We start from the raw sequence: 25,579 nt of genomic DNA on the forward strand, positions 1-25,579 counted from the left end.
TATCAAGGAGTTTAAAAAGGTTATTAATATATCAATGAGTCCAACGAATGCCAGGTAGGTTAAATGCGCCCAAGATACAAATCTTGTCAATTGGAGATGCCACCTGAATGGTGATGTGGAGTTGACCAACTACCAGGAGAGCTGCCGCAGGAGTGGATGGAAGGTGTCGTGTGTCCCATCTACAAAAAGGGCGATAAGCTGGATTGTAGCAACTACAGCGCAATCACAACGCCGCCTACAAGGTACTCTCCCAATTTTTATGCCGCCGACTAACACCAATTGCAAGAGAGTTCGTGGGATAGTACCAGGAGGGATTTATGGATGGACGCTCAACAGAAATGCAGAAATGCCGCGAATACAACGTGCCCACACATCATCTGTTTATCGACTTCAAAGCCGCATATGATACAATCGATCGGGACCAGCTATGGCAGTTAATGCACGAAACCGGATTTCCGGATAAACTGATACGGTTGATCAAGGCGACGATGGATCGGGTGATGTGCGTAGTTCGAGTTTCAGGAGCATTCTCGAGTCGATTCGAAACGCGCAGAGGGTTACGGCAAGGTGATGGTCTTTCGTGTCTGCTATTCAACATCGCTTTGGAAGGGGTAATACGAAGAGCAGGAATCGACACGAGTGGTACGATTTTCACGAAGTCCGTCCAGTTATTTGGTTTCGCCGATGACATAGATATTATGGCACGTAACTATTATGGCCGACATCAGACTGAAAAGCGAAGCTAAACAGATTGGACTAGTCGTCAACACGTCGAAGACGAAGTACATGATAGGAAGAGGCTCAAGAAAAGACAGTGTAAGCCACACACCACGAGTTTGTATTGGTGGTGACGCAATCGATCTGGTTGAAGAATTCGTGTACTTGGGCTCACTGGTGACCTCCGATAACGATACCAGCAGAGAAATTCGGAGACGCATCATGGCAGGAAATCGTACTTTGGACTCCGCAAAACGCTCCGAATAGAGTTCGCCGCCGTTTCAAACTGACTATCAACAAAACCCTTTGTTTGTCCAGAGCCCGAAAAACGTTTTGGAAATCTCGGAAATTTGCTTTCGGCGGAGAGCATGCCGTTTATTCCGAAACGCATGCCGTTTATTCCAAGAATCGAATTCACACATGTCTATATTTCATTTTACACAATTTCATAGAGGATATAATTCGCAATACAAACAAAGATTGGTGGATTATGTACCTTAGAAATAAAGTTAATTAATCAGACGAGGCGCATGATTTTGTTTGTATACGCGAACATAAGCCGCCCAAATTACAATCTGCTCAGGATTATCAACATAATTCCTCCCTTGGTAGGTATTCATCCATATCCAGAGGGATGATTCTTAATCTTTCTTATGTCACGTCGGAAGATACCCGCACCAGTTTTCACCGACACGACTCGAATGCGTCCATCTGGCCTCTGGAAAGGTTTCGATCAAATCCTGCCCACAGGCCATTGTTTAGGCTTTGAGTTGTCATCTACTAGAAGAACAAATTTCCCACAGAAACGTTGCAATGTTAGTACATACTCCTTCCTGCCATCGCATTCGAGCCCTGGGATGTCGTTGAACGAACTCCCCACCGTGACATCGACGATATGCTATGCTCCAAGTGAGATTAATTTCAGGTACCATTGTTAGGGGCCTTCTGATGAGCAGATAGGCAGTAGTAAGTGGCTGTGAATCTACCAAGGTTAAGGTTATCCGAGTGATAGGTCTTGAATTCATGGTTGCTGCAAAGCGTGCTGTTAGCGTTGACACCCCTCAAATGTAAAAAAATGTAGGACATCGTACCTTTGTTCAAGTGTTGTTTGGCTATTTTGATATAGTGATTTCCATAACCCTCCACATGGGTGGAACGAGCAGGGATGAAGTTCCATTCTACACTTTATCGGTCATAATGTTGGTCACTTCGTCGTTGTAGCATAGTGGATCTCAAGTGATCGTACATTTCTCGAAGATGTTTTGAAGCCGCGCCAACGTTGTCACATTGTTCGAGCACATTTTTGCAGGTAAAACCATAACGACTGGAAAACCGTGTAAAAGCGGCCAGGAAATGGCTGTCGAAAGCCTGACACAGCTTCCATGTGGTACTGCTTTTGTTGCAAAAGCAAACAAATAGCGTAATATATCCCTTGCTTTGCTTTGCACTTCGTTCTTCGTCCGACAATACTTATCGGACCAGCATAGTCTGCACCAAAGGTGGCGAAGGGTGGATAAGGCTTCAATACGATCGGCAGGTATTGCCCCATTTGTTGACATGTGGTAACATTATTGGCACGGGCACATGTCATATTATTGATGGTATGCACCTTCTTTGCTGCACTGCGCCACAAATGATCCAAAACCGCCTGCGTGACACAGCTTCAATAGCATTTGTGGCCCACAATGGTGATGAACCATGTGGTCGTGTCTTAACAAATAAGACGTAAGTATTGAATTGCGAGGCATTAACATTAGGTGTTGAAGCTGTCTGCCCAAATGTCTTGAGCACCTCATACTTCGTCCAAAAAATGGCTTTAGTTGATACAAGCAGCTGCTCAAACTAACTTCACTTCGGCGTCGAAGGAAGGCAATTTAATTCCTTTACAAAGTGTTGTTGCTGGATCGGCGAATGAAGACTATCAGAGCTCTATCAAGCTTCAGTAGGTAGTAAACGGAATGATGAGCGATTGTCGGGAAAACGAAACGAAGAATACGAGCAGTAACCCAAGCATAGTTTCGTTAGATTGGGATAATATCGAGCCACAGTTCCTCATAAAAAGTTGATAAGAGTAATCGCATTCGCTCTTTTGCTTTCTAGCGATATGTTGTTGGTCATGGTTGCTCAGTACAGGAAAGACTCTGAAATCGGTATAATCATGGTCTAAGCTCCAAGAGGGACCAGTCCACCACAATGTATTGCTCTGCAGAAGCACCGCGCGAAATAATATCTGCTGGGTTTTGTTGTGATGGAATGTAGCTCCAATTGACCGCGGGTAGGTACGATGTAATTTCAGCAACCCTATTAGCAACGAACGTCTTCCAGCGAGATGCACCTCCATTAAGCCATGCTAGCAATACATTGGAATCTACCCAAGCCCGTACCTCGAAGAATGGTTGATCTATCGTCTTTGTCACGTTGTTGATCAAACGAGCGAGAATAACAGCCGCACATAACTCCAGCCGAGGTAGAGTTGCTCGTTTGTTTCCAATTGGCGCCACCTTTGATTTAGCGCAAAGCAGATGAGAACTACAATTCCCAGCATCGTCCACTGCGCGGATGTATACACAGGCGCCCATAGCTTTCTCGGAAGCGTGGATGATTTTCGTGGAGGACCAACGCGTACTTGGAGTTTTCGAAAGGAAAGTGCTGCGTACTGCATCATGGTGGGGTTGCAGATGGCGGACGGTACGTGGAGGAGGCGAATGAACCGCGAGGATTTGCACCAGCTGTTGAGAGAGCCATCCATCGTTCACACCCGCGTAGAAAATCGGACGACTGCGCATTGGCTGGGGCACGTAGCCAGAATGTCGGACAGTAACCCGGGGAAATGGTTCTCGACAACGATCCGACGGGCACAAGAAGGCGAGGTGCTGGCAGCGGGCAAGGTGGATCGATCAGGTGGAAGATGACTGGCGGACCCTCCGTAGACTGCGTGGTATGGCGACGTAGCCATGGACTCTGAGCCGAATTGAGAAGACTCTTATATACCGCACAAGCCACTTCGGCATTAGTCTGAATAAATGAATGAATCATTCTGGAGCAGGTCAACGAATTCCAAGAGTCCCTTTCCATGGTATTCATTGACTACGAAAGCTTTCGACCGCCTCAATCACGAGAATATGTGGGGCAAGCCCTAAGACGCAAGGGGTTCTTGAGAAATCATCATCGGCCTCTATCGAGGGCACAGTACGAGGCCTTCTCGTGTAGGAGTGCTGCACAATCTGGGATCTTGTCCGACCCTATCCGGGTCGTAGGTGGTTTGAGGCAAGGATGTATTCTTTCACCGTTACTGTTCCTCATCATAATCGACGAGATTCTGGTAGGTGCGATTGACCGTGAACCAAACCGCGGGATACTATGGCAGCCTATAACCATGGAGCACCTAAACGACTTCGAATTGGCTGATGACGTTGCACTCCTCGCTCAACGGTGCTCTGATATGCAGAGCTAGGATAGGATGTGACAATAGAATTGTAACTGCCTTGTTGTTTCCTCAGTCGATTGCTTTGACGAGGTGGGGGCCAGTGCTTTCGAATATTTTTAATGCAAAATCCGCCGAATAGTACACTGATCCCACAATCGTGGGTCACACACTAATATGGGTCATTTCCATTTGATCAACATGCAAAATGGAGTGACTAATTATTGTTACAAAGTGACCCATATATGTGGGGTCAGTGTATCTGAAAAAACATGTTTTCTCGTTCTCTTCTTCATAATTCGTAATAAAGGATGCTACTGCTACGTACTATCAGAAAAAGTTTTGAAATGTGATACCGCCGATCGAAGTAATCGATTGTCATTTTCACCCAATTAACAACCAGTACGATTATGACAGAACATCGGTACGATTTTTAATGACTAATCGGCACATCCTATCCTAGATGCAGAGTAAGCTCAACGACCGTCCGAATCGTTGGATGTAAACACGGTGACCCCTTCCAGTTTCACAGTAGCCGGGCAATCAGTGGAGATTATTGAAAGTTTCCAATATCTTGGTAGCCAAATGGCGTCAGACGACAGTACCAAGATCGACATAGACGCACGGATCAAGAAAGCAAGGGTTGCTTTTGCGAGTTTAACCCTTAAAGGCGCAAGGCGATTTTTTTAGAAATTGTCGAAAATATTTTTAACGTAAACAACCATTAAAATCATTAACATTAAACGTATTTTCGGTTTGTTGTTTTAAAACAACATTGCGCATTTAAGGGTTAAGAAATATCTGGAAAAACAGGCAGATAAGTGAACGCACCAAAATACGAATTTTCAACTCTAACGTTAAATCTGGGCTGTTATACGCTAGCGAAACATGCGGTGTATCAGTTGAGAACACTCAAAGGCTGAAGGTGTTTATCAACAGATGCCTGCGGTATATAATTCGGGTCTGGGGTGGCATCACAACTATATCTCAAACAACGAGCTCCATCGTCGTTGTCACCAAAGGCCGGTAGCAACAGAAATTCGAGATCAGAAGTGTGTCGACCACACTCTACGTAGGGGCAGGAGCGAAATCTGTAAACAAGCATTAGACTCAACTGCGGGACATCGCAGCAAAGGCAGGTTAAAGCGATAGCTGGACATAGCTCAGGATGGAGATCTTTCAAGTCGGCCCTTTGCACCACCGGAGGTGTACAGGACCCATAAGTCAGTAAAGTGAAGAAACGGTTGGGGAAGTAATTGTTGAAATACTAGAAGAAATTATTTGAAATCATACTGATAAGCAGGTTGCAGAGATGCAGCAGAGTTTAGATGATTCGGAGAAACGATGAATTCATCTAGCGGACTTACGGAATTCCATTTTTTTTCGAATCTGGTTAATGATTTCAAAGTCGTAATAAAAGAGAATACACGGAAGTTAGAGGCAAGCCAGTATTGGTCCCAATTCGCTTCACAATGCATTTACAATGATTTTTTTAAAAATAATTTAGAATAATTTTAGCTCCGTTAATTTTAAAAAACCAGCTGAGCTTCGATAAACAAACTAATTAATAAAAAAAAAGCTTGTTAGCAGTGGGATGGCGTCATAGCACAAGCACAGTTTATTGTAATGCTGGTGGTTAACTGGTCCATTTTGCTGAGTTGTTGTTCGACATTCTGACTACGTGCCCGGCCCATCGTAGTTGTCCAATTTTCGTGATATGAACGATGGATAATTCCAACCAACACCTATTGCAATTAATAGTTTATGCGCTTCTCCATGAGCCGTCTTCCATCATACCTTACGCATTCTTTCGAAGACGCCTGGCCTCGTGTTCGTAGAACGTCGTAGTATTTGAAAAGTTCTTGCGAAGTCTAAAGAGTTAAGAGTCAAGTGAAGAATGCGAAGTTACCTGTGCCTAATTTCTTCATATTTACTTGCAAGTTGTGCACTAAACTATTTGCAGATATCTATTGAACAGACACAGGTGATTAAAACATAAAAAACGATGTTTATCATTAGTATCTTTTTTATTTCATTTTATTAACGCTTTCTTTGAGGTGGACATGTTCCCACGTGTCACTTTAATTTTACACTTTGATTAAAACATATTACACTGGGAAAATTCGCGCGCAGACTGTCGTGCTGGAACAGTTTGGAAATATAGTGCATCCGTTTTTTTTTCTCTCTTTTCTCCCGTTCGTTTTCGATACCTCAGTTAATGTTAATCCAGTCTTAATAGTTGACATTGTTATCAGTTTAAAGATTATAAACATAAATATCGTGGCATAGAAGGCCATTTTTAGAAATTCGAAACAAATGGAAAATAATTTTACCAAAAACACGTTAACTAAACTACACGGTAATAGTTGCTGCTCTGCCACAATTGTGTCTCTTGGAGACGTGCGCTAAAGTTAAGATTATTCGAAAACAGGCGATTTATATCAGTTTTACTAACGCATTTTGCAGTATTCTCAAACGGCAGTTTAAAGTTTCTAACGATTAGCAGTGTATTGTTTTCAGAATTAATAAATTTTCACGATTTGACTGAAGATTTGCAAGAGATGGTCAAGGGTTCGAACTTTGTTTTCCAAAGATTCATCAAAGTATAGTGCAACTAGGAAGCGAAAATAACTGAAAGCTCGCTGCTTCTTTCACATGTTCGTTCCCAAGCTGCTGTCCGTACTTCCCGATCAGAGGAGGAGGAAAGTTCGCTCTTGGTAATCGATTTTGGTGGTTTTTGGAATGGCAGTTTTCGATAGAGTTTAGTGGGACGAAAATCTCGTATAGTTTCGCTTATGATTCTCGTAATGAGATTAGATTAGCTATAAAATGACTTTGTTATGCGCATTGTTTCGCCGTTTTCCGCGTTATGCCTTCCATTATTTTATATTACAAGTAACGTTTCAACTATAAATTTCTCTCGCGTTTTTTCATCACTTTCACTAACGTAGGTAAGACAAATCCTCCGAGGGCCGAGATTATTCGTTTTTCTTCTGTATATTCATAAAATTTCCAATAAATTACAACTAAAACAATTATATTAAAAGAATAACACCGTTAACATTGTTCATTACACGTGCATGGTATCAAAAATAGTTTTGGGAGTAAAATTTCAATGAACAATATGTATGGCAATGCACGATTGTGTTGCTGCTTTGCTGTAGTGCCGAAAAGCGCAAAAGAATATGAAGAAGAAATAGTACGGAAATAGAACCGAAACCCTGCATCACGGAAAATGGAGCATTTTCAAGTAGTCAGAGAGTGCAATTTTACGTGAAGAAGAAAAGTGATTCATTCGCTTACTAAATACAATAATAACATTAATAAATAAAAGACTAGCAACGGCCCGCGGAGGAGATGTGCGCGATTCGGCTTTCTCGGGGAACACTGTCAATCGGGTTTGGTGATGCGGCAGTTCCAGTGAATCTGGCAACACTGCACCCAGGCGTCCACTTCCCGCTTGAGTAGGGCTATCGAGAAACGAGACAAAGGGTGTTCTATTTTCTAACGAGGTTGAGGTTGCAATACGGTCGTCAGGTTTCTCGATATTCTATAAATTGCTTTTTACATGAGGTGAACTAGTGTTGCGGGGTGAACGCTGGGAATCATGCCCCAGTTGACAGTGTTCCCAATTATTTCATAATAAAAACGATATACGACCTAGTTTTTGTTTGCTTTGTCACGGATGCTTGCATATCGTTAGTGGACAGCATCTGGGGTAGTTGCATTGAGGTTAGAGCACCGTTTCTTCTTTATGATTGAATGGTGTCACTGTCCAGCGTGGGAGTAGAGTTATAAAGTATCTATTTACATTGTTCATCTTTCCTATCCTAATCTTTCTACTTTCGTTCGAATTCGTTGTATTCTTGGTACTTGCAATACTTGTTATTATTCACAGTTATTTTTCTTAACTTTACTACTAAGCAGTTGACTTCTCCAGCGTTTGCCAGTGGGTGACCTTCGCACGCAGTCTATTGCTTTTATGTCATGTAGTCGTGCGAGGGCTCCGATGGTTCGTGGTGGGCAAACAGTGGGTTCGGGAATTCCGGCGGATGTGGCAGTGGTCCGGTTACCGTTGGACGTCTCCGGTAGGCCATTAGCCAACAGGAGACTGCCACAGCCACGGCCACCAGTGCCAACAGCGCTGTTATCACCAATGCGATGATGAGTCCGATCATTGATACGCAAATATCTTCGACACGTTGAGCGGCGGGAGTAACTGAAATGAAACAAAAACAGTTGCTTGAGTATCTTGGACTCCGATCTATCACCCATGTGAAACTTACTGTTGTCTGAGTCGTAGGACCGTTCCTCCCTTCTTTCCAGCGTCAGAATTGCATTCGACTGGATGGTGATCTCTTCTCGCAGTGTTCCCTCGATACCGAGCGTATCGTCGGACGCTAGCGCCGTGTTGCTGCTGGTGGCCCGTCTGGTCCTGTTGAGCATCATCTCAATTTCGTTCATGTCGGTGATAGCACGTCGTCGCCGCTTGCCATATGCATTCGCTCCGTGGCAGTTGACCGGTTGGCACCGGCCGAAGCACACCCGGATGTTGCACTGGAAGCGTATGTTGTCGCTCGATGGGAACTTGAACGCGTTGAAGCTGGCCAGCAGACTGTTGGTCTCCGCTTGGTACTCCCAGTCACCGAAAATGCTCGGTTCCGTGGCGCAGCCGTTCTCGTCAGTGACGATGTACTCGTTTTCAACGCTGTCCTCCATCGTCTTCGCGACGCAACTTCGGGCAAAGCCGCCGTAGATAGCTGTGGAGAAATAGAGAAAGATCATGCATTTTTTTATATCCTTGAAAATTTTATTCTTAAATTAGACAAATAATTTGATTATTTCGTTGCTGATGCGAAATTTTGCCAGGCTTGTTTTTTTTCTGAACATTATTTGAATTTTCACGCAATTTGTGATTTTTTTTATAAATATCGTGAGGAACTGCTTTGCTGAGCCGTTCATCGTTGTAAAGATATTCAAAACATGTGCCATCACTGAGCAATGTCAGTCATTATAGAAAGATTGCTGAAAACTTCAGGTACATAAATACTTTCGTTTTGACGAGTTTAAAATATTTTTATCTTTCGATTTTTGGCGACTTTAAATTATATCACTAGTTTGCCACCTGGTTCCAAACAATAATTGATTGGATTTGGGTTGGATTTGATTTGGATTAAATTTTTATTGGATGTAGATTAGATTTGGATTGGGTTTGGATTGGACTTGGATTGGAATTGAATTATATTTGGATTGAATTTGATTTGATTTGATTTGAATTAGATTTGAATTAGGCTTAGATTAGATTTGGATTGGATTTGGATTGAATTTTGATTGGATTTGGATTCGATGTGTATTGGATTTGGAATGGATTTTGATTAGATTTGGATTGTATTTGGATTGGATTTAGATTGGTTTGGGAATGAATTTGTGAATGGATTTGGATTAGATTTTGTTTGGATTGGTTGGAGTGGCTTTTGATTGGATTTGGATTGGATTTAGTTGGATTTTGATATGGTTTTGGATTGGACTCGAATTAGTTTGAAGTTTGGATTTTATTTTGTATGGATTTGGATTTGGAATGCATTTGCATTTGGAATGGATTTGCATTTGGAATGGATTTGCATTTGGATTAGTTTTTTTTTATTTGGAATGGATTTGAATTTAGATTGGATTTGAATTTGTTTGGAATTTGGATTGGATTATGATTTGTATGGGATTTAGATTGGATTTGGATTGGATTTGGATCTGGATTTGGATTGGATTTGGATTTGATTTGGATTGAAATTGAATTATATTTGGATTTGAAGTGGATTTGGATTGGATTTGGATTGGAATTGAAATGGATTTGGATTGGAATTTAATTGGATTTGGTTTGTATTTGGATTGAATTTGAATTGGATTTTAATTGGATTTGGATTAGACTTGGATTAGATTTTGATTGGGTTTCCATTGGATTAAGATTGAATTTTGATTGGATTTGGATTTAGATTGGATTTAGATTAGTTTGTAAATGAATTTGGGAATGGATTTGGATTAGATTTTGTTTGGATTGGTTTTTGATTGGATTTGGATTGGTTTTTGATTAGATTTGGATTGGATTTGAATTAGTATGAAATTAGGGTTGGATTCGAATTTGTATGGGTTTTGGAGTGAATTTGAATTAAATTTTTAATGGAGTTAGATTAGTTTTTGATTGGATGTGGATTGGATTTGGTTTGGATATGGTTTCAATTTTGGTTGGATTCTGATTAGATCTTAATTAGATTTAGATTGGATTTGGATTGATTTTTTTGGATTTGGATTGGATTTTTTTGGATTTGGATTGGATTTGAATTTAGATTGGATTTGAATTTGTTTGGAATTTGGATTGGATTCTGATTTGTTTGGGATTTGGATTGGATTTGGCTTGGATTTGAATTGGAATGGATGTGGATTGGATTTGAGTTGGATTTGGATTGGATTTGGATTGATTTGGTTTGAATTTTGAATTGGATTTGCATTAGATTAGAATTTATTTTGGATTGGATTTGGATTGAACTTGGATTGAATTTGAATTGGATTTGGATTAGATTAGAATTGATTTTGGATTGGATGTGGATTGGATTTGATTTGGATTGGATTAGATTTGGATTGCATTTGGATTAGATTTGGATTGGAATTGAATTGGATTTGGAGTGGAAAGGGATTGGATTTGGATCCGAATCGAATTGGATTTGGATTTGAAGTGGATTTGCATTGGATTTGGATTATATTTGAATTGGATTTGAATTAGGCTTGGATAAGATTTGGATTGGATTTGGAATTGGATTGGATTTGGATTGGGTTTGGATTTGATTTGGATTGGATTTGGATTGGATTTAGATTGGAATTGGATTTGGATTGGATTTAGATTGGTTTGGGAATGAGTTTGGATTAGATTTTGTTATGATTGGTTTTTTATTGAATTTGGATTAGATTTAGTTGGATTTTGATATGGTTTTGGATTGGATTTGTATTAGTATGGAATTTGGATTGGATTCGAATTAGTTTGGGATTTGGATTTTATTTGGAATGGATTTGGATTTGGAATGGATTTGCATTTGGAGTTGATTTGGTTTGGATTTGGATTAGATTTTGGTTGAATTTGGATTTGATCTGAATTGGATTTGGATTAGATTTGGATAAGATTTTTATTGGATTTGGATTATATTTGAATTTGGATTGGATTTTAATTGGATTGAAATTGGGTTTGGATTGGATTTGGATTTGATTTGAATTGGATTTGGTTTAAATTAGGATTGGATTTGGATCTGCATTGGATTTGAATTTGATTTGGTTTGAAACTGAATTAGATTTGGATTTGGATTGAATTTGAATTGGACTTTATTTGGATTTGGATTAGACTTGGATTAGATTTGGATTAGACTTGGATTAGATTTGGAATAGACTTGGATTAGATTTGGATTAGATTTTCATGGGATTAGGATTGAATTTGGGTTGGATTTGGATTGGATTCAGATTTGTTTGTAAATGAATTTGGGAATGGATTTGGATTAGATTGTGTTTGGATTGGTTTTTGATTGGATTTGTATTGGATTTAGTTGGATTTCAATTTAGTTTTGGATTGGATTTTAATTAATATGAAATTTGTTTTGGATTCGAATTTGTATGGGATATGAATTTTATTTGGTATGGATTTAGATTTGGATTTGGAGTGAATTTGAATTTAATTCGTAATGGAGTTAGATTAGTTTTTGATTGGATGTGGATTGGATTTGGTTTCAATTTTTGTTGGATTCTGATTAGATCTTAGATCTTAGATTGGATTTGGATTGATTTTTTTTTTATTTGGATTGGATTTTTATTGGATTTGGATTAGATTTGAATTTAGATTGGATTTGAATTTGTTTGGAATTTGGATTGGATTCTGATTTGTATAGGATTTGGATTGGATTTGTCTTGGATTTGAATTGGAATGGATTTGGATTAGATTTGAGTTGAATTTGGGTTGGATTTCGGTTGAATTTTGATTGGATTTTTAATGGATTTTGGATTGGATTTGGATTGAATTTGTATTGGATTTGGATTAGGGTTGGATTTGAATTGGAATGGATTTGGATATTTGGATATAAATTGGATTTTAATTGGAATTAGATTGGGTTTCAATTGCATTTGGATTGGATTTAGATTTGGATTGCAATAGATTTAGTAGAATTCGAAATTTGGTTTGATTGGATTTAATTTGTATGGAATTTAGATTGGATTTAGGTTGGATTTAGATTTTTGTTGGATTTCGATTGGGTTTGGTTTGGATTTTGACTTAATTTGAATGAGATTTAGATTGTATGTAGATTGGATGTCGATTGGATTGGATTTGGAATGGATTGGATTAGGCTTTGAACTTGGATTTGAGTTCGGAATGGATTTGGGTTGGATTGAATTTGAATTGTTTTGGGTTGGGTTAGATTTGGATTGAGTTTTGGTTGGATTGGACTTGGATTTTGTTCGACTGGATATAAAATGGATTTGATTCATATTTGAATTTGATTTGGATTGGATTTGGATTACGATTGTAGTTGGAGTGGACTTGTATTTGAGATTCCCGAGGATTACGAATCACAAGAATTGAACATTTCTTCTGATGTTCCGGTACTTCCAGAGAATCACGTAGTGGCCACCTAGTATTATAGAGTAGTGCTCTCGCAATGCCAGTACAGACGATTTATGAAAAGTAAAAGTCAGCGAGTACAAATTTCCGAAGGTGGGCACTTCTTAGGATGTCTCGGAATTACTGGAGGGCCACATCTTCCTTGCATAGATGTTGCTCTCACATTGCTATGAAAGTCGATTTGAAAAAAGTTTCAGCTTTCAGGACGAATTTCGAAATTTCAAGAATTTGTCAAAAGCCAATAAGGGCCCATAAGTGATGCTTGCATTGGTTTGACTCTCACAAGCTTCACAACTTTCCAGTACGAATTTAAGAATTTGGACACTTTTCCGGATGTTCTAGGACTGACAGAGGATTAATTAGTGACCTCCTTAGAGCAATGGGTGTTCCTTGTAATCATTTTGCTCTCATATTGCTACACTAATCGATTTGGAAAGAAAAAAAAATCGCAGCTCTCTAGAATGAGTTTCAACAAGTGGCCACTTCTCCGAACTTGATCTTCCGGAGGATTGCTTAGGGGCCAATGAGTGGTCCTTGTATTGATTTTGCTCTTTCATTGCTACAGCAAGCGGTTTCGGTGAAATATGAACAGTTTGATATCCGTATTATTTGGTTTATGATCACCTATGATCTATTAGGGAAACAATTTCGGAATGGCCACCGTGATTTCCCAGAAATCAGAGTAAACGGATAGGTCCATTACGATAGCAGCTTGATAGAAAAGCAAGTTTTGAATCGCAGGAGTCAAACATTGAGATTTAAGTTTTTCAGTTTCGTGGGTACCCGAGCCGGCAGGGTACGACTTGTTTTTCGATCACACAACGGTAAATATTAAAATCGGCAAATAGTCACTTACTTGCTGGTTGCACCTCGACCTGCAGCCGCAGATTGTCGCCGATTTCGGCCGAGTTGATCTCCTCGCCATTGTAGGCAACAATCCGCATCGCACAAGTCGGCGGCGGACCGGTATTGGCAATGGTGCCAGCCGTCGTCAACATCTGCACGTTGAATCCGAGCGTAACATTCTTCTCGCCCGTCTGGTAGACGCACTTGATGTGATACGCCTGGGCCTTGTACGTTACCAACTTCGGATGTTTCTGTATTACCAGTATGAAGCTGGCCACCCCGTTCACGTGAATCAAACCACAGCTGCCGAAGTGGACCTTGAAGATCTGCGTCCGTTGGGACGCATCACCGGCCAGGTTGACCACACGGCGGCACTCTTCGTCTTTGCTGTGGCCCTTCACGTACAGCACTCCGTTGAAGTTGGATTCCATCAGGTCGATCACCACTTGGACTCCGTCGGCCTGACACGTTACTTGCATGTCCGGTTGCGGGAAGTCCGTACGGAAGTTGGTTGTTTGATCTGTGGATGAAATTTGGTAAACCCATGAGTCACGATTCATTTCAAATGAATAAAAATGATAAACTTACTGCAATGAAGATCCGGGTTTCCAGTGTAGCCTGCAATACATTGACACACGGCCTGGTGGTTTGTGGCATTACACAGAGCATTCGTTCCACAACGTTTAGTTGTGCATGGATCTTCGCAAGTCCTCGTCTGTTCGTTACAGTATCGGTAATCTGGGCAGTCGCTGTCGTGTGTACATTCCGGAACGGCCGTGCGTACACATTCTCCACGTTCCGTCAAACGATAGCCGTGATCGATTGGGCATATGCAGCGACCCCGTTCGTCTATAATCATTCCTCTTTCCAAAGCGCAGACGCACCGTCCCGATTGATCTACCTTCAAGCCATCCTCTTCGCGGCAGATTTGACAGTCTTCGTAAATGCTCAGGCCGTAACCTGGCGGACATGTGCATTCGCCGTTGGCGTTGCGTATGAAGCCTCGATCCGTTGGACAAAGAGCCACTGCAAAAAAACAATCCAATAAAAAAACTCGCAGGTTATACCTCTTTCTCAGAATACTTACTCTTGTCGCATTGAATTGCTGCATTGCCCTGGTAGCCAGGCAAGCACTCGCAGATCATCGTTCGCACCGGTAACGTATCCAGCACCTTACACATCGAATTTACGCCGCATGGTTCTGTTACATTGCACGGGTTGACACAATCGCCTTGGATACATGCCGTCTGCGATGGACATTCGCCGTCTGTTCTGCATCGATCGTCTCGCTGTACACATCCTCTGGCAAGATCTGTTTCGAACGGCGGTGGACAGGCGCATTCCGGACGGTGTTGGTACACTTGGCACAACTCATTTTGAGCGCAAATTGCTTGATTTTCGCATGGGTTTTCACACTTGCTATTGATGCATGCTTTATCCAATGGGCAATCTGAATCAGCCCGACATCCCAGCAGCTTACAGGTGATACGTGGATCACCTTCATATCCCGGCAAGCATTCACAAATCGCGCGATGATTCTGGGCATAGCATTCGGCTTGTTTACCGCAGGAATCAATCGAACACACCGGGACGCACTGTCGGTTGATGCAGGAATGCTGACCGGAACAATCGTCGTCCACGCGACATTCAAGCTTGATGCATTCAATTTCCGGATTACCGTCGAACCCTTGTTTACACGAGCAAACCGGTTTATGGTCCTTGATTCTACATTCGGCGTTGGGACCACAGTTGCATGGATTTTTACAGATACTGTTGACACATGCGGTATCGCTCGAGCAATCCGAATCCGAAATGCATCCTGACTTGACAACGGGTTTACAAGTGCCACTTCCGCTGCTGATGTATCCATCCGGACAAATACAGATCATGGTTCTTACAGGCGAAGATGGAATGACTTCACACCTAGCTGGCAAGTTGCATGGCTGTAAGACACCGCACGGTTCAACGCATTTGTTCTCGATACAGGCAAGATGCGAAGGGCAGTCTGTGTCGTAGACGCACTCCGGTACTATTTCTGGTCGACAGTCTACGTATGGATTTCCTACCAGTCCTGCTGGACATCTACATACTGCTAGATGGTTCTGTGCCTTACATTCCGCTCTCGGTGAGCATGAGCTATCGTAAATGCATGGATCAACACATTGCGTATTACGGCATTGCTTGTCATTCGGACAGTCGTTGTTGCTGCGACATTCGACAACCGTACACTGTACCATCGGATTACCACGGAAACCACTTAAGCATCTACATTCAGCCCGGTTAGACACAGCGTAGCATTCGGCATTGATTCCGCATGGATCGTTATCCAAGCACGGATTGACGCAGTTTCCATTGATACAGGCCTTGCTGGACTCACACTCGGAATCCACTCGGCAGCCAATCGTTCGACAGGCAATGTTCGGATTTCCTTCATAGCCATTCTCGCAGGAACACACTCCTCTGTGATTTCTGACTGTGCACATCGCATTTTCTCCGCAGTTGCAAGGATTTCTACATTGTCGGTTTATGCATGCCTCTCTGTCTGAACATTCTGAATCGCTGGTACATTCCGGAGGTGTTTGCAAGACAATGCGTTTGCACTCACCGTTGACATCCGGTACGTGCAGTTCAGGACATTCGCATACCATAGTACGTACTGGAACTGAGTCCAGAACTGTACACTTGGCTGACCTTGCACAGGGCAGAAGCTCTCTGCAGGGATCCACGCATTTGTTTCCAATACATGCCAATCGACTTGGGCAGTCTACATCCATGGTACATTCTGGTTTATCATGCACGACTCTTCGTTCGCAGTACGAGAATGGATTTCCGTCTGGCAGATGTTCGGGGCACTTGCAATACGGGGCGTGGCCACGGGTGAAGCAAATAGCATTCTGGGCACAAGGCGCCATCTCACTGCACGGATCAACGCATTGTTCCTGCACGCATGCCCGATTGTCTGGACACTCTCCGTCGAAGTGGCACTCAACTCGACGGCACTGCACGAACGGATTACCTTCCAGTCCAGGCAAGCAGCGGCATACGGCCCGATGTTTGTCACCGTAGCATTCGGCATTCAGTGCGCAAGGATTCTCCAATGCGCACGGATTCAGACACTCGCCGTTGAAGCACTGTTTATCGTTGGCACACTCGCTGTCTGAAGTGCATCCCAATTTGAAGCAACCGAACTGGGCGTTACCTGAGTAACCCGGCTTGCAGCTGCACACCGGATAATGGTCCTTCACGTAACAGTCAGCATTCTGTCCGCAGTTACATGGGTTTGCGCAGATTTCATTGACGCACGTTTCACTTGAGGTACAGTCCGAGTTCGATTGACACTTGGGCAAGTCGGCAGAAGCTGTAGCAAAATAAGAACACACAATTAAGATTTGATATGATAAACTACGTCTTGCAACAAAATACTTACGTGGTATACAGTTCTCGTTTCTATCCTTGGTGTAACCAGTTGGACAATTACAGACGGCATTGTGGTTTCGGACGTGGCAAATGGCGCCACGACCGCAGGCGTCTCGAGTGCAAGGATTAATGCAGTATTCGTTGAAACATGATCGATCCAAGGGACAGTCACTGTCGACTGTGCATTCCTTATGGCTTGGCACTCTTGCGTCTGGTGTACATTCAATGTGTGGATTGCCAATGTACTCCGGTGGGCATGCGCAACGGGCTTGATGGCCGCGTGATTCACACAAGGAGTTGATTCCGCATGGTTCTGCGCGGCATGCCAATGTACATTGACCTCTGATGCAACGATCCGTATCCGGACAATCAGTGTCTGTGCGGCATCCTTCCACTACTATGGGTTTACATTGTCCATTGTCGTCGACCAACATGTCCGTTGGGCAGGCGCAGATCATTGTTCTCAGCGGTAGAGTGTCGACAACGCTACATGTCTGCTGCTGTGAGCACGGGTTGATTTGTGTACATGGATTTCCGCAACGGTTATTGAGGCAAGCCTGTTGCGAAGGACAATCACTATCGGTTCGGCACTCCGGCTCTGGTTCATCCCGAAGACATTCCACATAAGGATTGCCTCTGGTTCCGAGTGAGCATTCGCAAGTTGCTTGATGGTTACGGCCTATGCAGGTAGCCTTGGCAGCGCATGTTTCACCATCGCAAACGGGTCTACATACTCTGTTCAATCTGTCGCAAGCCTCGTGGTCTGCACAATCTTCGTTGTACTGGCATAGTCCTGTTACACATGATATAAGTGGATTTCCTTGCGTACCCGGAGGGCAAACACAGTTGGCACGGTGTCCTTGTGGTAGACATTCGGCTCCTCTTCCACATTGCGTCGCTCCGTATGTGCAAGGATTCAAGCACTTTTCGTTGTAACAAGCTTTGTCGTAAGGGCAGTCATTATCGGTTTGACATTCCGCTGTAATGAAAGAAATGTTTAGTTATTTAGGCATAGTTCAGTTTATGGACTCAGCGGCACTCACGTTTGTAACATTGCACTTTCGGGTCACCTCCCCAGCCTCGTGGGCACATGCAGAGCGGTCGATGGTGCAATGTCCGACACTCTGCATTTCCGGCACATGGGTTTCCTTCGGCACATGGATCCTGGCAACGCTGGTTGATGCAGGCACGATCACTCGGGCACTCGGTGTCTACGGTGCATTCGACAGTGATGACAGGCTCGCGGTAACAGTTCTGGAAAGGATCGCCCACCATACCGATCGGGCACGAGCAGATAGCCTTGTGACTTTGAGCCAAACACTCCGCACTTCGGGCGCACGGGTTGAACTCCGTACAAGGGTTAACGCACACTCGGTTTCGGCATGTTTCGGTCGCAGCGCATTCGACGTCTGAGCTACAGCCTGGTACGACAGTCGATTCTGAATTGGATAAATACATTAGTTATTGTGGAAACCTGGTTGATCTGTAGGGTTAGTAATCATTTGGCGTAGAGAACTAGTCATGGTTTCGCTAAGGATGGTCTAAAAATGATTTCTGAAACATTAGGGCTATGGTATAAAAAACTTCTGTAAATTGGAAGCACAAATAATTAGTAGCATGTATGGGAAGAAGCGGAGAGTTATCGTGGTCAACAGATCTCAAATCCAACAAACCTGGCGAGCATTGTTTCTCTGCGTCACCAGCGTATCCTTCTTCGCACACGCAGTACATCGTTCTGAGTGGCAGTGTGTCCTGCACGGTACAGATGGCTCGTTCAGCGCACGGTTTTGCTTCGAGGCATGGATTTTTGCACACTCCGTTAAAGCAAGCCAACTTGCTCGAACAGTCGGCGTCCATTTTACACTGGTCGGGATCGCGAACCGGTACTGTAAGAGAAAAGGAAATTATTGGAATTCTTCAAAATGAATTGCTTTGCAGTGTAGACAACTCACTTTTTTCGCATGCAAAGCTGGCATCTCCCGTATATCCGGGAGGGCATCTGCATGATGCCCGATGGTTATCAACTCTACATTGTGCTCCCGGTGCGCAGTTGCAAGGATCTCGACATTGCTCGTTCTGACATGATAGATGATATGGACATTCGTCGTCTCGGGTACATTCCGGTCGTGAACAACCTGTCAATGGGTTGCCTCTGTAACCGTCCAGACAATGGCACCTAGCGTTGTGATTGTAATCGGTTCTGCAGACTGCGTTTCTTCCGCATTGAGTATACCTGCAAGGATCTACGCAGTTCCTGTTCACGCACGCTTCGGTCGCTGGACAGTCCGAATCAGCCCTGCAGCCTATTTCGTAGCATGCTACCTGTGCGTTTCCGGTAAAACCTTCACGGCATGTACAAATGGCTCGATGGAACTGAACTCGACATTCGGCGTTCAAGTTACACAATCCATTGTTAGCCGTACATGGATTAACACATTGCTGATTGATGCAAGCCTTGTCGTTTGTACAGTGGTCATCAGCTGTGCATTCGGGCTGCGGAATAGGATCCATTTGACGGTTGCATTGTACGAATGGTGAACCTACGTGACGATCCGGACACGAGCAAATCGGTGAGTGATTAACTACGTTACAGATGGCGTTGACTCCACAAGCGCTAGCGCAAGGATCTCTGCACTTCTGGTTGAAGCACGCTCGGTTCGAGGAACAATCCGAATTGATCACACACTCTGGGTACTGGCATTCGGCTCTTCCGCCAACAACGCGACATACTCCATTTGTTCTGCACGGCGATGGATTACATGGATCTTTCGGTGGTGCTTCTTTGCATTCGACGAATGGGTCACCGATCATGTTGCTTGGGCATGAACAGACCGGACTGTTGTTGATCGCATGGCAAGTAGCTCTATATCCGCAAACGCCAGGGCAAGGGTCGACACATTTCTTATTGACGCAAGTCCTATCTCGTGGACAATCGGAGTTGATTGTACACTCAGGATAACATCCTCTACCGAAAGGAGTTCCCTTGAAGTCCGGTAGACATTCGCATACAGCATTTCCGTTAGACGAGCGACAAACCGTATTGAGTCCGCACGGCGATGGATAGCAAGGATCGTCGCGAACTGGAGGCGTTGGTTTTCTGGAACACTGCTCGAAAGCATTTCCGATCATTCCTTCCGGACATGTGCACGTGGGAGTGTGATTAATCACGCTGCACTCGGCATTGTATCCGCAAACTCCGGGGCAAGGATCCTTACAGCGATTCTGTATACAAGCCGTATCTCGCGAACATTCGGAATTCGATACACATTCCGGGCGGCATGCCACGTAAGCGTTGCCGAAATAATTTTCTATGCACTCGCATACGGCGCTGCCATCGATTGGTCGACATCTGGCGTTGGTGCCACACGGTGACGGATCGCAAGGATCCTCTGGTGTTCTCTGTGGTGGCGGTGTAGCGACTGTGGGATGAAATAAATGTTTTGTTTGTTAATATTTCTTTCGTAACCTTTTACACGCAATTCACGCAATCTAACAAACGCAATCGAGACTCACTTTCAACGTAGCACTGAACGAATGGATTTCCCGTGTAATCGGACGGACAAATACAGTTGGCAATGTGTAGCGAAACACGACATTCGGCATTCGTTCCGCACACATTTGAGCAAGGGTTTTGACATTTTTGATTGATGCAGGCCAACGTATTTGAGCAGTCTGAGTTACTGACGCACTCCGGTCTACAATTGGGCGGTGAGCCAATCATTTCCGGTTGACATGAGCAAGATGGACTACCATTTCGGTTGATGCAAACCGAGTTTAATCCGCAAGGCGACGGAATGCAAGGGTCACGAGGAGTTTCTTGGATGGCAGGTCTCTCCACTGTAACAATAGGTGGTGGGTTAGAAATAGGGCAATATGGGGAGGGACTTTTAAAAAAATTACCGATCTCGTAACACCTAACAAATGGATCTCCAGTCATTCTGTACGGACAACTGCAGATCGGATTATGATTGACGACAGAGCATTGAGCGGCAAGACCACAGGTTCCAGGGCAGGGATCTCTACATTTAAAGTTTGCACAAGCCATATTTTGGACACAGTCAGAGTTGACCGAACATTCCGGACGACAAGACGGAGGACTACCAACATAACCAATGACGCACGAGCAAACCGCCTGACCATTGATCGGCCTGCATTGACTGTTAGGACCGCAAGGTGATGGATTGCAAGGGTCCGTTACAACTGGAGCCCGCTGTGGTATGCACTGAACAAAGGCATTTCCAGCCATTCCGTTAGGACAGCTGCAAATGGGAATGTGGTTCATGACCTCACACAATGCATCTTGCCCACATGTACCCGGGCAAGGATCTACACATTTGTTGCGAATACATGCTTTGTCGCGGGGACATTCCGAATTAAGTACGCACTCAGGTCGGCATCCACGATATGGGTCGCCTTGATATTCCGGCAAGCAAGTGCACACTCCATTAGAACACTGCGCATTTGCTCCACAAGGAGACGGATCGCATGGATCGTCCCTCACTGGTTCTCGCGGTGGAGGAGGCTCGGGATAACAGTTCGTAAATGGATTCCCAGTGTATCCGGTTTGGCACGTACAGATTGGCGTGTGGTTAATGACATTGCAACGAGCTCCGATGCCGCATGAACCAGGGCACGGATCTCTGCACTTTTCGTTGATGCAGGCCTGATTACTCGAGCACTCCGAGTTGATGGTACATTCGGGCCTGCAGTTCGGCGGTGATCCGATATAGGTCGCAAGACATGAGCACGAAGGCGAGCCGCGGATGTTTCTACATTGTGCGTTTGGACCACAGGGTGATGGAACACATGGATCGCGAACGATTATTTCGACGTCCTTCGGTGGAGCTGTTTGGGTAAGGAAAAAGGGTGTGTGAGTTTTGTGTTGGCCATTTCTTGAAAGTTGGCTTACGTGGATTGGGGTAGCAACGCGTGAACGGATCGCCGGTGTAACCGGATTGACACGAACAAATAGGGCTGTGGTTGTTTACGTTGCATCTGGTGTTTGTTCCGCATGTTCCTGGACAGGGGTCGACACATTTCTGATTGACACAGGCCTTATCCGAAGAACATTCCGAACTGGTAACACATTCCGGTCGGCATCCAGGAGGAGTTCCAATGTATGTGGGCAAGCACGAGCAAACGCCCTGCCCGTTGATCTCACGGCACTGGCTATTGGGACCGCACGGATTCGGTTGGCACGGATTGACGTACTCTTTAACAGCTGTGAAACATTGATGCTTGTAATGATCAGTTTGTAATTTACTTAAAGCAAAAGCGATTAAAGAAAAAGCGAAGCTAAAATATTGAAACCGTATGATTGCTTACGTTCTCTTTGCACGATATTGCAGTATCGGAAGGGATCGCCCTCATAGCCCACCAGGCAGGTGCATGACGGTAAATGATTGACGACTTGGCATTCAGCGTTTTGTCCGCAAGTTCCAGGGCAAGGGTCCTTGCACTTGCTATTGATACAGGCGCGATTTGAGGGACAATCCGAGTTCAATACACATTCTGGTCGACATCCCTCATACGGGTTACCGAAATAGTCTTCAAGACATGTACATGATCCGGCACCATATTGTTCTCTGCAAACGGCGTTGGATCCGCAAGGATTCGGTTGACAGGGTGATGTTTGTTCTCTTGGAATATCCTGCTGCAATGGTACGCATTGCGTAAAAGGATCGCCGGTGTATCCAACCGAACAGATGCAGTTGGGAGTGTGACTGACTACTCGACACTCAGAATTGGCTCCACATGCTCCAGCACATGGATCTTGACATTTCTGCCGAATACATGCGAGGTGGCTTGAACATTCTGCATTACTGACGCATTCTGGTCGACAATTTGGAGGAGTACCAATCATCTCCTCCAAGCATGTACAAGATGGAGAATCTCCCACAGCTCTACATACTGCATTGGGGCCACATGGACTGGGTTGACAAGGATTCTTCGGTGTCATTTGAATAGGAGGTTCAACTGAAACGTGATAATTAGGGTTTTGAGTTTTGTTTGAATGGCGGGTACTGAGAATTGGCTTACTGATTTGCTGGCAGCGAACGAATGGATCGCCTGTGTAACGGTCCGGACAGCTACAGATTGGATTGTGGTTGACAACTGTACAGCGCGCTCCAACTCCACACGTTCCAGGGCATGGATCTCTGCACTTTTGGTTGCTACAGGCTTGGTTTTGTGCACATTCGGAACTAACAACACATTCCGGTCTACAAGCTGGTGGACTTCCAATGAATCCAGGCACACATGAGCACACTGCTTGCCCGTTTATCTCTCGACATTGACTGTTAGGTCCACATGGTGAGGGATTGCATGGGTTGCTGACTGGTGGGGCCTGTTGTGGCCTGCACTGTACGAATGCATTGCCGGACATTCCATTAGGGCAACTGCAGACTGGTACATGGTTGACAACTTCGCAGACTGCGTTTTGTCCGCAGGTTCCTGGGCAAGGATCTAGGCATTTGCTTCGTATGCAGGCTTTGTCACGTGGACAATCCGAGTTCAGGACGCATTCCGGACGGCAGCCTTGGTACGGATCTCCTTGGTATTCCGGTAAACAAGTGCAAATTCCGTTGTTGCACTGTGCATTTGGTCCACATGGGGACGGATTGCATGGATCATCTCTAACCGGTTCCCTTGGAGGTGGTGGTTCTGGGTAGCAATTCGTGAACGGATCTCCGGTGTACCCTGTCTCACAAGTACAAATTGGCGTGTGGTTGATTACGTTACATCTGGCTCCGACTCCGCATGATCCTGGACATGGATCCCTGCATTTCTCGTTCATACAGGCCTGGTTGCTTGGACATTCGGCATTGATCGTACACTCAGGCCTACAGTTGGGCGGTGATCCAATGTAGTTGACTAGACAAGAGCACGACGGTACTCCGTTTATGTTTCGGCATTGCGAGTTTGGTCCGCATGGCGATGGAACACATGGATCGCGAACAACGACAGGAGTGTCTTGGGGAGGCGCTATAAAATAAATGTTTGGTCTGAGAATGTTCTTGTATTGGGTCAAGTCATTCTTACGTGGGTTGGGATAGCATCGTGAAAATGGATCTCCAGTGTAACCAGACTGGCAAGAGCAGATCGGGCTGTGGTTGTTGACATTGCATCTGGTATTGGTTCCGCAAGCACCTGGACAAGGATCGACACATTTTTGATTGACACAAGCCTTGTCCAGAGAACATTCGGAACTGGTGACACATTCCGGTCGACATCCCGGAGGAGTTCCAATGTATGTAGGCAGGCACGAGCAAACGCCCTGTCCGTTGATTTCACGACACTGACTGTTGGGGCCGCATGGATTTGGCTGACATGGATTGACGTACACTTGGGCTGCATTAGAACAAAATATAATCAGATTTTATTCCAATACAGGGTAACGATTGTAATTTGGAAATCGTATGTTTTAGATTATATGAGACTTATTATACTTTGCGGAAAGTCTACTGCTGAAAGTTCAAAATATCAACAGATTTCCAAAATGCATCATTTACCCTCAAATAGGTTTGTTTTAATTGGGAATGTTTAATCGTTCATTGTCATTGAGTTTGTTATGTATGTTGTCTCACGGCTTAGAAGCAAGAAGGATGGACATTAAAATTGGTTCAAATATGAGAGGAAATCTTGTAGTTAAGATCTGTGTCATAACATCCACAAAATTAATACATCCAAAATGAGAATATTAAAGTTTCATAGAACTCAGCCTTCTTTTTTCTAAATCGCTCATATTTTTGGAAATTTTGTATGAAATAAGACTTCGTTTCAATTATGTCCATCAGGAATTGTTACATATCGGTAGTTGCGTCGCGAAATATGAAGCACAATTGAGGAGCTTACGTTCTCTTTGTATTGCGTTGCAGTACTTGAACGGATCGCCTTCATATCCGGTAATGCAAGTGCAAGATGGCAAATGATTAACAACTTGGCATACTGCATTCTGTCCGCAAGTTCCCGGACATGGATCCTGACATTTATTCCGAACGCATGCTCGGTTTGACTGGCAATCTGAGTTCAGCACACACTCCGGTCTACATCCTTCATACGGGTTTCCGAAATGATCATCGACACAAGTACACGATCCGGCACCGTTCTGTTCTCTACAGACGGCATTGGCTCCGCACGGACTTGGAACACAAGGGGACGTGGGCTCCCTTGGAACATCTTGCTGAACAGGGACGCACTGAGTAAATGGATCACCGGTGAATCCGATCGAGCAAATACACATGGGTACGTGGCTGACAACCCGGCATTCAGCGTTCGCTCCACAAGCTCCCGTACATGGATTCTGACACTTCTGACGTATGCAGGCAAGATTGCTCGCGCATTCTGAGTTACTGACACATTCAGGTCGACAATTTGGAGGCGATCCGATCATGTTATCCAGACACGTGCAAGATGGAGAATCTCCAATTGGCCGGCATTCGGCATTTGGGCCACATGGAGACGGTTGGCACGGATTGACAGGGGTCATTTGAACTGGAGGTTCAACTGTAAAAGGAGGATTTGTTATT

At 44.2% G+C, this 25,579-nt stretch overlaps 1 protein-coding gene across 1 annotated transcript in view; it reads right to left on the minus strand.

Moving 5' to 3' along the window:
• Window positions 1–6,149: 6,149 nt before the first annotated feature.
• LOC134212048 (uncharacterized) overlaps window positions 6,150–25,579 on the minus strand; it is a 472,480-nt gene continuing 453,050 nt past the window's right edge. The window contains 15 exon segments of the mRNA XM_062689549.1: window positions 6,150–8,360; window positions 8,428–8,901; window positions 13,645–14,154; window positions 14,223–14,660; window positions 14,722–16,992; window positions 17,062–18,030; window positions 18,095–18,490; window positions 18,725–18,937; window positions 19,004–20,470; window positions 20,565–21,896; window positions 21,961–22,272; window positions 22,377–23,027; window positions 23,091–24,035; window positions 24,093–24,401; window positions 24,906–25,556. Of these exon segments, the coding sequence (XP_062545533.1) occupies window positions 8,122–8,360; window positions 8,428–8,901; window positions 13,645–14,154; window positions 14,223–14,660; window positions 14,722–16,992; window positions 17,062–18,030; window positions 18,095–18,490; window positions 18,725–18,937; window positions 19,004–20,470; window positions 20,565–21,896; window positions 21,961–22,272; window positions 22,377–23,027; window positions 23,091–24,035; window positions 24,093–24,401; window positions 24,906–25,556 (11,177 nt within the window). The 3' untranslated portion in view covers window positions 6,150–8,121.

The sequence above is a fragment of the Armigeres subalbatus genome, chromosome 2 (assembly GCF_024139115.2).
Source record: "Armigeres subalbatus isolate Guangzhou_Male chromosome 2, GZ_Asu_2, whole genome shotgun sequence".
NCBI classification, from domain to species: domain Eukaryota; kingdom Metazoa; phylum Arthropoda; class Insecta; order Diptera; family Culicidae; genus Armigeres; species Armigeres subalbatus.